The sequence below is a fragment of the Oryza sativa genome, chromosome 6 (genome assembly GCF_034140825.1).
Source record: "Oryza sativa Japonica Group chromosome 6, ASM3414082v1".
Taxonomy (NCBI): domain Eukaryota; kingdom Viridiplantae; phylum Streptophyta; class Magnoliopsida; order Poales; family Poaceae; genus Oryza; species Oryza sativa.
In genome coordinates, this window is record NC_089040.1 from 11,029,144 (window position 1) to 11,045,302 (window position 16,159).

The following is a 16,159-nucleotide window of genomic DNA, read 5'->3' on the forward strand; positions in this document are numbered from 1 at the left end:
AGAGTTAGATTATTTCTGTTTTGATGATGCAGAAAATTTTATAATCGAAGACATGTCATAGGGAAACATGCCGGAATATGGTGGCTCTAGTATAGAGAATGAATGTATTGATTTTGATCTGGAAGATATGTTACGGCACGTTGAACCAGTGGTCATAACTAGTAGAAGACGAGGATTGGACAATTGGGAAGCGTTGGAAAAAGCAGCGAAGGAATTTCTGTACGACGAAGCGAAAGGATGTGACAAGGACTATTCGGTCCTGTGCTCGGTGCTTGAACTTCTCAGATTGAAGGCCAGACATGGATGGTTGGACACTAGCTTCAATGATTTGATGGATCTTTTGAGAGTTATGCTTCCTAAGCCGAACCTACTACCGACGAACACATATCAAGCGAAGAAATTGATATGTCCATTGTCTCTAGGTATTCAGAAGATCCATGCATGTGAAAATCATTGCATACTGTACCGTAAGGAATTCGCGGATTTAGACTCTTGCCTAACATGTGGGACGAGTCGGTACAAGACGGGCAACGGAGCCTCCGATGGAGAGGTGGTCGACAAAGATGATGCACCGGTGGATGAGGACAAAAAGATTCCTAGTATGGTGATATGGTACCTGCCAGTTAAAGATCGCCTGAAGCGACTATATTCCATCCGTGACGACGCCGAGTTGATGAGATGGCACCAGGAGGGTAGGAAAAATGGCGGTAAGATCCGACACCCCGCTGATGCTCGACAGTGGAAAAACTTTGATGCACTACACCCGGAATTTGCAAAGGACCCGAGAAATGTAAGGTTTGCACTGAGCACGGACGGAATGAACCCGTTCGGTGACCTAAGGAACACACACAACACCTGGTCAGTTCTGCTAACGATGTACAACTTGCCTACATGGATTTGCCAGAAGCGAAAGTATATTCTTTTGTCTATCCTTATACAAGGTCCAAGACAGCCTGGGATTAACATAGATGTGTTTCTGCAACCATTGATGGAAGACATGCAAGAACTGTGGGAGGAAGGGTCACGAATGTGGGACGAGTACCGTAGGGAACATTTTACTCTGCATGCCATCATATTCATTACGATCAACAACTTACCGGCAAACTTTTCGCTCTCGGGCCAGTTTAAGGGGAAGTTCGGATGCCTCATATGTATCAACAAGACGTCGTACAAGTACCTCACCTCGTCAACCAAGGGTGTGTACATGCGTCATTGTCAGTTCTTACCTCAGCGGCATAGGTGGCGTGCGAAGGCCAGATTGTTCGACAATATAGTAGAGAACGATCTAGCTCCTGAAACACGAACTGGTGGCTCTGTCTTCGAGCTGACAAAGAACATTAAGGTTGTATTCAGCAAGCTAAAGAAGAAGCCCGTCAAGAGGAAGAAACGGACAAATCAGGAAAAAATTGATGCACCTTTAGAGGAAAGTAACCTGCCTTTTAAGAAGCACTCAATATTTTTTTCAGGTATCTGGATTACTGGAAAGACCTGGAGATTCGGCATGCCATCGATGTAATGCACCTTGAGAAGAATGTGTTTGATAGCACCATTGGCACTTTACTACACATCCCGAGTAAGACGAAAGATGGGTTGAAGTCCTGGACCGACCTCGTCAATTTGGACATAAGGCATGAGCTTCACCCAAAAGAGCTGCCAAATGGGAATATCGATATTCCTCCAGCCTGCTACTCACTAATACCTGACGAGAAAAAATCTTTATGTAGATGCTTGCATAGTGTGAAAGTCCCGACTGGTTTCTCAGCGAACGTCAGAAAACTTGTATCTTTGAAAGATTTGACCAATCTCTGGGTACAATGCTCATGATTGTCACAAGATGTTAATAGTCTTCCTACCGATTGCTATAAGAGCGGTCAAACCAGTTCACACTCGGTTAGTGATAACAAAGTTGCGCTATTTTTTCAATCGAGTATCACAGAAGGTTTTTGATCCTGAAGAGTTAGGACCTCTTCAAATATTTGCAATCGAGACAGCGTGCCAGCTTGAGATGTTTTTCCCTCCAGCTTACTTCAACATGATGGAGCATCTGATTGTCCACATCATACCTCAGATTGTCGAGATTGGTCCCCTATATCTACACCAGATGTGGGCGTACGAGAGGTACATGTCCGTCATGAAAGGGTATGTCCGTAACCGAGCTCATCCGGAGGGATCAATGATAGAGGGGTACATAACTGAGGTGGTGGTAGAATGCTGCATAGATTACATCAAGGACACCGAACCCATCGGTGTGACCCCCCTTTTACACGAGGGCCGGTTAGCTGGGACAGGGATCGTAGGCAAGAAAAGGTTCTATGATGAGGACTTCAAAGATGTAGCGGAAGCACATAGCAGCGTTTTGCAACAGCTCGCCATCGTCGAGCCGTACATTCAGGAACACATGAACGAGATAAGAGCCCGCAACCCTAGAAGAACGGCCATTTGGATATGTAAAGAACAGAAACGGAAATTTCCTGAATGGTTGAAGGAAAAAGATATGCCGTTGGGTGATTCGCTGAAGGAAAAAACTTTGCGCAGGCTAGCAAATTGCCCAACTAGCCTTGTGACCTCATGGCAAGGGTACGATATCGGTGGATATAGGTTTTACACGATGTTCAAGGTCAAGAAAAGCGCAGCTCAGAACAGCGGAGTTCGGGTGGAGGCGTTTGACGCATCAGATGAGAAGAAGTCTTACTACGGGATCATACAGGACATTTGGGAGCTGGACTATGGCCTTAACATACAGATCCCGGTGCTACGATGCCAATGGGTCAGAGACACAACAGGCGTATCCATCGATGACTACGGCCTGATGGTTGTGGATCGTAGCAAACTAGGACACAAGGATGATCCGTGGGTTCTTGCTAAGCGTGTTGCTCAGGTTTTCTATGTCAATGATCCTTTCGACGATAAGATGGCCATTGCTGTACCGGGAAAGCAAAACATCATTGGCATTGATAGCATTGAAGACGCGTCAGATTACAACCAATACGACGACGTCCCTTTGTTCACAGATTTTCCTAACCGGATCAAGGAAGTTGAGACAAGCCTTGACGAAGATCTGTTTTTGTCCGCGCGGAAGGATGGTGTTTCCAAAATTGTCAAACATTAGTGAGATGTCGATCGTGTGTACTACTTATTTTGCAAATGAGATGGTGTCCATGTTTATCCATACTATATGTCGTTCTGAATTTATTTGATGGTCGAATACTTTATTTACATGAATCTTTGACGAAGAATAATTAGATGCAAATGAAATTCATGTCTGGTTAATTATTTGTTAATATATATGTAACACCCTTAAAAAAAAAAGGAGGAAGCTAGCAGCAGGCCATGGAGGCCCACGCATGCATGCAGCCCAACAGTAGCTCGCGCTACTGTAGCAATGCGCAGCACTGTAGCTAGATTAGTACCACCTCGCTTTCCTAACTTGAGCAGCAGCAGCTTAAATAGGAAATTTGCCCGGACACTGTAACACCGGATTCGAATCTTTTGCGTGAAAGCGAGGATGGAAAACGCAGCGTGTTTCGGTGGTCCAACTAAATAAGATGGATCAATGCCGTTTTCGGGCCCTCGGTGTTAGGTGTGGTCCAACTATCAATGCTGTTTTCGGGCCCTGAGCTGTCACAATATATTTGCAGGTTGAGGGAATTTGTGGTTTAGTTAACCACAAACTAATATTGTATGTGGTTCATCTTGATATAATTAATTATAATGATTAATTAACTATAATTTAGATGGACTATAAATTAATACAATCCCATGGACTTATTAACTAATATATATTTAATTTTGTTATATGAAAATAATTAATACAATCCCATGGATTTTTTTTAAAGAAAATTGTGCATTTTTACTTCCCATGCGGGCAACTTAAGCCGCCCGCACGGGATAATCGATTATCCCGTGCGGGCGGTTAAGGTGGCCCGCACGCGATGGCCATGTATAAAGGAAGGCGGGCTCGGCCAAAAATTTCTAAGTCCCGGCGTTTTCTCCACCGACGCCGCCAGGCTGCCAAAATCTCCCGCCGCGCTAACACCACCAAAACCTCTCCTCCCGCCTCCGCCACCTCCTCTCCTCCTCTTCTCCTCCCCCACGCCACCGCCTCCTCTCCACCTCCCCCCACCGGCGCCGCCGACCTCCTCCACCACCGCCCAAAACCCCACGAAAGATCCAGGCCGCCGCCGCCTCTCGTACTCCTCGTCCCCGGTCGCCGTAGGCCAGATCCATGCTGGCGCCGCCTCTCCTCGTCCTCCTCCCCAAGCACCCCGTCCTCCCCATCCCTCCGCCGCCCCTTCTCTCCTCCTCCTCCTCGGATCTGCGCTGCCGACCACTTCGCCCCTCCGCCGGCAGCACCAGATCAGGGCCGCACGCCTCCTCTCCACCTCGCCCTCGCCGCCGCCGCCTCTTCTCCACCTCACCCCTTGCCGTTGCCTCTTCTCCACCTCGCCCTCGCCGCCGTCGTCTTCTCATCCTCCCCATCGCTAGCACCTTCTGCCACCCATCCTCTCCTCCTCCCCCTCCCCGCCACCCTCCTCTCGTCCTTCCCCTCGCCGCCGACGCCATCTCCCTAGATCTGGACCGGGGGCACACGCCGACGCAGCGCCGACCCCGCCATCTTCCCCGAGCCACCGGCCTACCACCTCCTCCCCAAGCCGCTGACGACGCCGACCCCGCCATCTTCCCCGATCGAGGACGCCGCCGACCACCTCCTCCCCAAGCAGGCGCCGCCGACTGACGACGCCGGCGACCACCTCCTCCCCGAGCTGCCGGCCGACCACCTCCTCCCCGACCTCCTCCGGTAAACCTATCCTTCCTCGGTTATGTTAATTTGCGAAATTTGTGATGTGATCGACGTGTGAGATGAGATGATGTGATGTGATGAAATGAAATTTGTGATGATGTGATGAGATGAGATGGTGAGATGATGTGATGAAATTTGTGATGTGATGATGTTGGTTTAGGGTATTTGTGATGTTAATTAGAAAGATTTTGTGAATTAAATGGACTTTGTGATGAAATTATCCTAAGTTAGGAACTTGCTAATATTGATGTTAGATGATGTGAATTAAATGGACTTTGTTAGATGCAATTTGGATAAGTTAGGAACTTGCTATGTTAGTTGTGAATTTTTTGATAAGATGGCTATGTATGCTATGTCAGATGTGTGAACTTTTTTCATAAGATGGTTGTGTATGCTATGTTAGATGTGTGAACTTTTTCATAAGATGGCTATGTATGCTATGTTAGATGTGTGAATTTTTTTGATAAGATGGCTATGTATGTGTAAGAAAATGGACTTTGTTAAGTTAGGATAATTTCTTGATAAGATGGCTATGTATGTGTAAGAAAATGGACTTTGTTAAGTTAGGATAATTTGTTAAGATTATGGACTTTGTTAAGTTAGGATAAGTACGTTAACAAGCGGATTAGTATAATACGAAGTGTTCCGGTTGCCAAGTTCACTTGGTCGGGTTAGTTCCTGGACGGACCGGACCAATGCACATTGGCAATAAGAACATTTCTTTAAGAGGTTTACTGAAATATGTCCAGACATTAGGGGTTTGGTTGCCTGTGTCTTGTACATGCGTAGGCCTCGTCGACAGATGTTTAGCGTCCATGTTCCTCAAGGCCGGTGCGGATGTCTCAGCCTCACCTTCCGTGTCCCACTCGACATTGCCAATGTCGAGTGGGACACGGAAGGTGAGGCCGAGACATTTCATCGGCCTTGAGGAACATGGGTGTCCGTCCACGAGGCACAACAGGTAGGAGATAGAGGTAATGCAAACAAGAACAGTTTGCTCATATCTGATATATATAGAGTACTCTAGACATTAGGGGTTTGGTTGCCTGTGTCTTGTACATGCGTATGCCTCGTCGACAGATGCTTAGCGTCCATGTTCCTTAAGGCCGGTGCGGATGTCTCGGCCTCACCATCCATGTCCCCCTCGAACTTGATCTCATTTTCGCTATGTGAAGATACATGTATCTTCAGATAGCGACAGCGGGGGCAATATCGAGTGGGACGCAGATGGTGAGACCGAGACATTTCACCGGCCTTGAGGAACATGGGTGACTGTCCACGAGGCACAAGCAGGTAGGAGATAGAGGTAACGCAAACCAGAACATTTCGCAAAGGTGTAGCAAACCATGGGGCGGTTATGATAGTTTAGTGGATTTGAACGAATTATCAATATTAAATTAAGTTTTAAATTGTTCCATTGTAATAACGCGCATTGAAGAAGATGACGGGCAAGACAGCTCCGCCGGGCACAGAACCGACGGTCAATAAGCCTGACGGGCAAGACAGCTCCGTCGGGCACAGAACCGATGGCACGAACAATCCCCCTCACAAAGAAGCTGCCGGGAAGGTACCAGCGTCGAGCGAGGAATCGTGGCGCACACCGAGCTGTCACGCCCGGAAATTCACTAGTAATTTCCGAACTAATTTGTGCATAAAATCCTCGTCCAGGAATCAGCCGAGGTACACAAACTGACAATTTTAATATACAAACCCATCATAATAATAACGTTACATACTTACAAAAGAAAAGAAAACAGCAGCAGAATTAACGGTCTAGCGATGGCTTCAGCTCCACTCCCACAGGCAGCTCAACTGGGGTATAAGCCAAACGTCTTCTCCTTCTGGATCCTTTATCTTCAACTGAGGTTGATTGATTATTGCAAGAATGAGCATATGACATACTCAACAAGCCACACAGCAAATATGCAAGTGCACAAGGATTCCAAAGGATGGCATAATATAGGCTCATTTGCAAAAGCAGCATTTAGCAAAGATTTAAGATAAGTAAAACAGTAGAGTAATTAATCATCAATTTTAATCAACACTGAACAGCACACCCATGCTGCTCAGGCCCAACCATCCTGAACAACCATACCCGGCTGTACAGATCTAACTCCAAACCAGGAGCTAAGCAAATTATTACCAGTTATAGCATCCATAATTATTGTGAGAGGCGTGAGACTAATCACGAAAAACATTGCTCAACTCGCCCATAACCGCGGGCACGGCTATTCGAATAGTTTTACTCTGGCCAGAGGTGTACCACTGTACCCACAAGACACGATTCCACACATGTTGCCATGCCCCGAAATACCACCACGGCATTGCAAAGGGGGAAATCGTGACAATACCCTTCGCACAACACAACTCACCACAGTGCACCATTCCTGGATCATAATCACCCCCTCTATAAATATAACCAGAGGCATGGACTCCCCAGCGACCCCCACGGACTTCTCGCCGCTTCTCAGTCTAGTGCCCCGTAATGAATCATGCTATACAAAAGGTAAAGCCGTTGCCCATGCTGGCTTGTGGTTGGCACGGTAAATGTTTCACAACAGTAGCTCGCGAACCGGTCCTTAATTGCCATGAGCACGACCTTCAAAACCATGTGCTCACAACCCACCATTGACAAGTTTTAATTATCAATTAATTATAATAACACGATTAACCATCGTGAGCTACCATTAAATATAACCATAATAATAATATAATATAATATAGTTTATAATTAACCCCTTTAGTTAGCTAATGTTTCTAAGCATAGCTAAGCAAACTTACATATAGCATTTAGCTGAACCAATCCTACATATAAGGTTCATGCTAATCAAATTATAACCCATAGGAAAATAAGATCATCTTCGGCCATTAATTAACGGGGAAAGGTTCACCACCCGATGACATTCAAAAATGATGCATAGTTGAAATAAAATAATAGCTTTAAATGGGTTCAACATGCTCAAAGGGTTATTTGGGATCTGTGTGACTTGCCTTGAGCTTCCGCAAACACTTCCGAACCTTGCTCAACGAAAACGCTCTCCTCCGGAACGTCGGAAACTAAAGCAAAAGAATAAAAAATCAACAAAACAGTACAAAAACAAGCATAAACAGTACATGTGAATATTTTTAACATGTAGATCTTGATTTTAGATGAATTTAGCAACTTGAACCACTCAAAACCGAGTTACGATGATTTAGTTATGAATTTCCGAAGATTTAATCTATTAGAAAAAGGAAAAAAGAAAAAGATGATGATGTCATGATGACATCATCAATGGCCGGCCCGGGTTGGCGACCTCGCCGGAGATAGGGTGGTCGGCCGGGATTTTGGAGGACATGTACACGTAGAGGACGACGAGGCGAACCCAACGGTACTCACCCTCGTGCCAAACGACGACCGACGACGGCCGGCGACGAGGAGACAACGGCGGCGGCTCGGGTTGGCCGGTGGGGACGGGCTACGGCGGCCGGCGGCGAAGGAGAGGTGGCGGCCGAGCTTCTCCACCTCTTGGCGAAACCAACGGTGGCGACGGCAAGCGACGGTGACGGCGGAGGCAGCGTGGCGGCGCAACCGGAGTTCGGCCGGCGGCGGCGGCGGATGGTTTCACGCGGCGACGGCTCTACGGGTCATGGGAGAGGACGGGAGAGGGGGAAAAGGAAAGAGGAGGACTAGGGGGTCCTATTTATAGCCTTGGATTGAAGAGATCAGACTCCTCCCGCAAGAAATCGATCCGAGAAAACAAAAACTCGGTTTTGGAGATAAACTCAAAAACGAGTTCGATTCGGATAAAATACTCAACGGTTTGCTCCGATTCTTGGGGGTAAAGATAGAGGACGATAAGAGGAATATTTCCCCTCAACTAATTTTGCAAACGGAGCTCCGGATGAGGCGGATTTAACGGAGGAAGCGGCGGCTGCACAGAGCACAGCACGGGCGGCTCGGCTCTGTCCAGAGCTGGAAGATGAACAGTGCCAGGGAGGTAAATTAGACTTTCGGCTGGGCTTCTACTTCCAAGGACTGATTAAAGAAGGGACGCAAAGCAGACTTCGGGAAAGAGAGGAAAAGGGCTGCAGGCTGAGAGGAGACTGGGCCGAGAGTGAGAGGACTTTTCCTAATTCGGCCCGAAAAGGAAAAGATGAATTTTAATTACTTTTCCAATTAAATTAATCACTGAAATGATCTTTGAATTGTTAAAAATACTTCCAATGCTCAAATAATTCCAAGAAAAATCTTGAACATACTTGGACACTCAAAGTATTTAATATAATAATATCCAGATCATTTAATGATTAATTTAATATGTGGGTAATTACTGAAATGCTCTTTGTATGATTAAAATTAATAATTGAGCTCCGAAAAATCCGAGAATATTCCAGAGAGTATAATTAATCATGGAGAATTTAATAAAAATTAAATCCATCCATGCTTTATATTTAGGAAATTTTATTTCCCACATTTAACTTCACTTGTAAATTAATGAACATTTAATATAAATTCTGATAATAATTTATTAAATAATTTATAAATCCTGAAACGAAAATCAGGGTGTGACACGAGCGACCCATTTGAGCTAGAACTAGCGCAATTGCAGTATCAAAGACCTGAGGATGACCCGGATTATATTCCTATCGAGCAGGCGGTAATAACTAAATCCTGTCCAAAGATATATATATATGGAATTATTAACGTTCCCCGTCCTAGCGGTCTAATGATTTAACGGTGCAGATGGCTAGCCGTCATCGATCGAAACGAAATGCCATCAGGGCTGAACGTGAGTCGGACACAGCGACCTCGGGACCACAGCCAATGGACACGACGACGAGTAGGGGAGCATGTCCAAAGAAAAAACGTGGCGAGAGGAGCAAGAACTTGATGCCGAAGGAGACGTACTACATTGCTGCTCTCAACAATGACGGCAAACTCGTCGAGCCGCAAAATGTGAGGGCGAAGTTTAGCACCGCATGCGGCACGCTGGCAAGACTTCATGCTCCTCTCAACGTGGACGACTGGAAAAATGTTAGCATACACATCAAGAACTTAATGTGGGAAGGTCTGCAGGAGCACCTTTTTTATCCGCCTGGGTCAGAGGCACTTGGCAGGAAATTTGCACTGCAAACAATTGCCCATCGCTGGTGACAGTGGAAGTTGGACATGAACACCCATTATGTTCAGAAGAATAAGACTCCATTTGAAGAATGGGGCACCATTTCGGCAGTCGAGTGGGACAAGTTCGTGGCCAAGATGACAACGCCTAAAGCTCTAGAAAAGAGGAAGAAGATGTCGGACCTGGCGAAGAAGAACATATATCAACATAGGTTAGGGTCAAGTGGATACGCCTGTCACGAGAAGAAATGGCGAGCTACGGAGGAAAAGTTTGCGGCTGAAGGCAAACCTTTGATTGTGCAGCCCCTAAATAAGCGAACTAGAAATTGGGTATGGGCAAGAAATTCAGGGCAAGTGACAGAAGAGGGTGAGATGCTGTTGGACTGTCCTGACATCCAGAACGTGACCACGTCTCTCCAACAGATCGTCCAGAAGGAGAAGACCAGGGAGTTCGTCCCTCAACGGTAGCATGATGAGCTAACCGAAGCTTTGGGAACTGCAGAACCCTCTGGTAGGGTTAGAGGACAGTCGTGCAGGACGAATTGGAAGGTAGGGTTTCCATAGGAAGCCCAAAGTTACAAGAAGCGTGACGCCTATAAGGCCAAGATGCGCGAGGAAATCACAGATCAAGTCACACAACAAGTCACCCAACAGTTCTACAGTCTTGCCGCACAACATCCTCAAGCCTTCCCTGACCTGGTTCCTTAGGGATCGCAGTCGACGCAGATCCCAAGCTCTGTCGGGTCGGTAGAAAATACAACCTACCCAGTAGATAGTATAACTGGTTCAACACCATGCAGCCTTGTCGTTCCGATAGGGAGAGCGGGAAAAATAAAGGAGGTTGTGTCTGGATTGGCGATACCGGGACAGTTCCATAACAGCCCAATTCCGGCGGACTACGCAAAGGGTTCAGGTGGCACGTGTTAATGGTGACCAGATGTCGTTGGAGCTTGACATCCCAACACCAGAGGGGATTGAATTTCTCGGGGATGCGGTTAACCAGTTCATACTCTGGCATCATCGAGACAACATCCTCACTGGACAGTTCACGTTGATGACCCCAGCTCCATCGGTGCCAAATATGGCTGCACCTCCTGCACCGTCGTCCCCTCCGATCTGCACTACCCCACCCGGATCTCCACTACCACAAATATCACCACTTAGAGGTCCTTCTCCACCTCCACAACAAGCCGCACCTAACTCCCCAACTCTCCTACCTCGATAGCCGTCTCCTGCTCCACAGTCGTATCTTGCTCCACCCCTTGACGAACATGTGCCACCTCCTAAGCCAGATACATCCAAGGAGCAGCCAACTACCTGTGAAGCCTGCAAGCTCATACCTGTTATGGTTTCCACGTACAACAAGGAGAAAATGGTAGAGTATGAGATGCGGATGGTTTTGCAGTCTTTCAACGGTCGAGGGGGTCCGCTAAAGCCAGTTGGACCTGATCAGTATTCGGACGCACAGAAGAGCGTTGTAGCTCTTGCTAACAAAATGCAATCTTGGACCTCCGATGAAGTGCCAAAGGAGTATGAATATGGCAAGCCGTTCTTGCCGTACAACTTTATGTGTGAACTCCCATGGCCAATGAGGTTGATGCATGACTGGTACTTGAGAGCAAGTGAGTTAGATCTCGGGATGATTACTGTGCATGTCCCGGAAGGCACTTTCAAGGATGGACCTAACGCACACTTCGCCATCAGTTTCAATGACCTCCACGCATTCTTTAAGATGGATAAAATGGATATCAATCTCGTCGGCACGTGGTGCCTGTAAGCATTTCATGTACTTTCGTTATTACCCAATATGTGCCAATATAAATGTTAGTTATTCTAACTTTCAAATTTCCTCAGGTCACAATGGGTAGACGCTCAAAGAACGGAGGCCTCAATCGGTTACGTAAATCCAACGATGGTTTGCGAGACGGCCCACACTGTGCGGATATCGGAGGATAGTGCGGTACTAAAGAATAAGACACATCAGGAGAAAAAAGATTACATCGAGCGTCTGCATAAGAGAAAGATGGCCGAGGTGGGAAATTACTTGGCCACCTCATTTCGCGCGCACTCCGACAAACGAGTCATCATGATCCCCTACCACTTTGGGTAAGCAACTTCGACATCTTTCCGTTCACATATTAATAACCACGCATGAAAATATGTCTTACGTAGTTTCATAATCCATGTGCGCAGCGACCACTACATACTATTCCTCGTCTATCCAACGGACCAAACCGTCGTAGTTCTTGATCCAGCAGACTATGACAAGGACGCGTACATGGAGTTCCTATGCTTCCTGAACTTGTAAGTTCGAAACAATTTCCGTAAAGATTCCAACATTCCGTAAAGATCAATAAAGTCGATTCATCATAATTAATTAATTTATTTTTGTAGAGCACACGGCCGTTATAAGAAACGTGGCGGGTACGTAAAGAATCCAAGTAGAGAGAAACTATACGTAAGGGGACGCTGGCCGGTATGTCAGCATTTATTCGGTACGTACATCACGATTGTCACTTCTTACTTCTGACGTGTCCACTTATGTATGCAGTGTTATAAGCAACCTAGCTTGACGAACCTATGTGATTATTGCGTGTGCGAGATGCCCAGGGTCAGTGGGAGATACGAAACTGAGTTTACAGATGTAAGTCATCATGCTTCTTAGATATTGCAAATAGTTGATTAAACTTGACTGTAACAAAAATCATTTGTCTTTTACTTTCCATAGCTCCCGAGCATCACTTATAACGCAAGCCGGTTCGATCAGAAAACGCTTATCAACTTGTGCACGGACTTGCGCCGGTTCATTCATCGCGACATCTGCAATCATCTAGGAGAGTTCCACGATCCTCATAGCGAACTTGCTACGGACCCCAAATTCAAGAACCTAAGAGAGTGGGAGAGGGAACATGCTGTGGACTAAAAGGTTTATTTGTCGCGGGGGATACTTGTAATATTCTAAACACTATACATTCTATGTAATTTGATTTAATTTGATGTTTATAACTGAGCTCGCTCAATTTTCTACTAATTTTCCATCTATCGTCCCGTGAGGTCAAATTACACCGACCGCACGGGATAATAGGTTATCCTAGACGGCTAGCATGTGCTAGGGCGACGGCACGAATTATCCCGTGCGGTCGCCCTAGCACGTGCTAGCCATGGGGGGTAACCTATTATCCCTTGCGGTCGGTATAATTTGACCACACGAGATAATAGATTACCCCGTGCGGTCGGCCTTATTGCACCGCACGGAATAATCAATTATCCCGTGCGGTCCGTATAACCCGACCGCACGGGATAATCTATTATCCCGTGCAGTCGGCCCGCCCACACGCGAAAATAAAGATTTTCCCAGACGAGGAGCTGTAGGTGGGCTGGGCGACCGCACGGGATAATCTATCCAACTGGCCGGAAAAATGGGTATTGTAGTAGTGTGTTGTTCCATTTTTAATATTTTTTTCCTTTCCAAAAAAATCAATTTAAACTTTAAAATTCCATATCTCCCTATATGTAACTCTGATTGACCCGTTCAAGTCTATTTCATTTAAAAAAAATGAGATCTACCAATGGAACTAATAGTTATTAATATAGTTTTATTTTTTTAGGGTTATGTGTGGTTCTCTCTTGTCCTGGGTGATTCAGAAATTGTTACTTAGGCGTATAGGTGTATCCAAAATGACGGTTTAAGCTTCTCATTGACGGAACAGAGGGTACACCTCATGGCGCTAGAACCAGCGAGGGACCCCTGACTAGCGGCACTAGGGTTGCTCCTAATGTGGATACACTACTACAGAATCGATTTTCCGGATGAGACCGCCTCCAAACTGCAGGCGGGACATATATAACTAATCCCGCATGCAAATTCGCTCCCTCAGAAGCGGTTCAAGGGCCGGATGTGAAAATCTATTATCGCAAGTGGTCTCTTAAGAGGACCGCATGCGAAAGTATATTTTTGCATGCAGACAACGTGGAGAGCAAGAGGCCCCCATACGTCAGTGTACTATTTTTTCCCACACCCTATTTTCTCCTCCTCTCCACCTCATCACTCATTTTCTTCTCTTGTCCTCCAAAACAGCATCTCTTCCCCTTCCACTTCCACTCTTCTCCATCACTCCTTTCTCACTCCATCACCTCATCTCTTCCCCTTCCCGCCATCCCTCTCTTATCTTCTCAACCTCCAGCAGCTGAGACGATGGCCTCGCGGGCGGGTGGCTGACGCGGAGGCGGAGGCAACTGAGGCGAAGACAGTGACCTCGCAGGCAGGACACACCGGCGCTCTGAGATGATGGCCTCGGGGCCGAGCGGCACCAACACATGGATCCTCAAGAGCAACACCGGTGCGTGGATCCGGTGGGCGGTGGCCTAGGGGCGGATCCGTCGCCTCCACCCTAAGGAGCAGCGATGGTGCTCAGATCTGCCGCCCCTGTCCTCGGGAGTGGCGGCGACAGGCTTAGGCAGTAGGAGCGAGCGGCAACACCGGTAGTATCTGCTATGACTATGAGCAAGGGTTTTGGCAGAATAGGGAGATAGGGTTTCAGCTGAATTTGTTTTTTTTTTGGGGGAGGGGGTTAGTTTTTTTTTTGCCAAAATTATTTTCTCATGCGGTCGACATAGGTGACTACATGGGAAAATCCTATTTTTGCATGCAGTTGGGCTACCTGCATGAAGAAATGTTGATTTTCGTACACACTTGGGTGCAGGCGGGCCGCCCAGCCTCATGGAAAAGACCAGTTTTGGCTGTGTGGGAAAATGATTTTGGTACTAATGGTAAACACTTATGGTAAGGTTAGGATGCCAGGTACCATTTGATATCGCGTAACATGGTTCACATGGTTGCTAGTTTGTGTCATGTGGGTACACAACTGCTGTAAGGTGTTGAACTAATCAATAAGCCATGCTCACGATCATAAGCGACTTGGTGAAATGATAAAAGTGTAGTGTTGGTGATTTGATAAATGATTTTGCGAAATTGGTATGATGGGAAATTGGTGATAACTTTGCCCGGTGTGGGCTGAGAATAAAATCGTTACTTGCAGTAATGAAGGGCATAAGGTTGATATTATTATGATGCTTATGTTACTACTACTATTGTTTACATATTTCTTTACAAACTCCATTGTAATATATTATTATATACTATTGTGAATTAAAATTTGCTTTTTTTGAAATTTAGTCCACAATCATAGCCTACTTTGAACTCAGCTTACAGTACACATAGGATTCCCAAGGTTTCGGTAGGACTTGCCAATACATTTGTATTGATCCACCTCTTGTTATTGTTTTTTCTAGACATTGATGTAGGAAATAAGATGTTTAGTGATGAGTATTTTGCATCAGGTATCGGAGGTTTGGAGGAAGATATCTAGGGTGATTCCTAGTCGGTTACCTATGGTGGGTTGGCAGATGGGCATACCGAAGAACTTATATATTTTTCTACTCATATTCCACTGTGTTTTTATCATCCATTTGTCCAGTTGGCCAAATCTATGTTATATGGCTTTGCACTTGCTAAGTTATATGAAACATATTATCTATTTGTATGTGTATTATGTATGGATGTGAAGACAAGGTTGTGGGTTGTGTACTAGCCACTGATCTTGGGACTAGTACGGTGTACGCTTTGGTTATTTGGGAATTTCATCCTTGGGTACCGTCATGTGGGGATACCCGGTTTGAGTACGGTATCCTGAAACCACCCGCGACCGTCCACGATTTCGATCGCGCACAGATTGATAAACAGAACAGCTTTCGATACATATACCCAAGTTTTTACAGAAATTATTACATAAAAGTTAACTAAGACAGGTTTAGGGGCCGACAGGCCAAACACACTCCCTACAAACAGAAGACCCATACACAAAATAGGATAAAAACACCACAGGCAATGCCTGAGAGCAGATCGACCTAGAACAAGAACTCGTCAGCACCATAGAATTCTTCCCCTTCCTGTGCCTCCTCAGGGAAGAACTGATCGTCTGAACCACATTTTATGCAAGAGGTGAGTACCGAGGTACCCAGCAAGCCACACATCCATAAAAATACAAATAGAATATATGCAAGGCGTACAAAGAATATAGTTCATCAAGGAGGTTTCATAACAAGCCTATTATAAATAGTTTTTCCCTACTTTGTAAAACATTTCATTTGCAAACAGTTGTAAACCATCATTTAGTAGCAATATTAATCACCATTCATCCTCATCTTCATCATATTCCATATTTTAATTTAAAATCTACTCATACCATGATAAA

General features: G+C 45.9%; 1 protein-coding gene across 1 annotated transcript; it reads left to right on the plus strand.

The window, feature by feature from the left end:
- Positions 1-601: 601 nt before the first annotated feature.
- Positions 602-6,060, plus strand: LOC107281260 (uncharacterized). The gene is made up of 5 exons (XM_015786795.1): positions 602-1,427; positions 2,022-3,066; positions 4,601-4,798; positions 5,591-5,700; positions 5,993-6,060. The coding sequence occupies exons 1-5, from the start codon at positions 602-604 to the stop codon at positions 6,058-6,060; spliced, it is 2,247 nt and encodes a 748-aa protein (XP_015642281.1).
- The last annotated feature ends 10,099 nt before the right edge of the window (positions 6,061-16,159 follow it).

Coding starts and splice junctions, on each gene's coding strand:
- LOC107281260 (XM_015786795.1), top strand. CDS start 602: ATGGTGATATGGTACCTGCCAGTTAAAGATCGCCTGAAGCGACTATAT. Junction 3,067..4,600: donor CTTGACGAAGATCTGTTTTT/GTCCGCGCGGAA, acceptor ACGCCGACGCAG/CGCCGACCCCGCCATCTTCC. Junction 4,799..5,590: donor CTCCTCCCCGACCTCCTCCG/GTAAACCTATCC, acceptor GTACATGCGTAG/GCCTCGTCGACAGATGTTTA.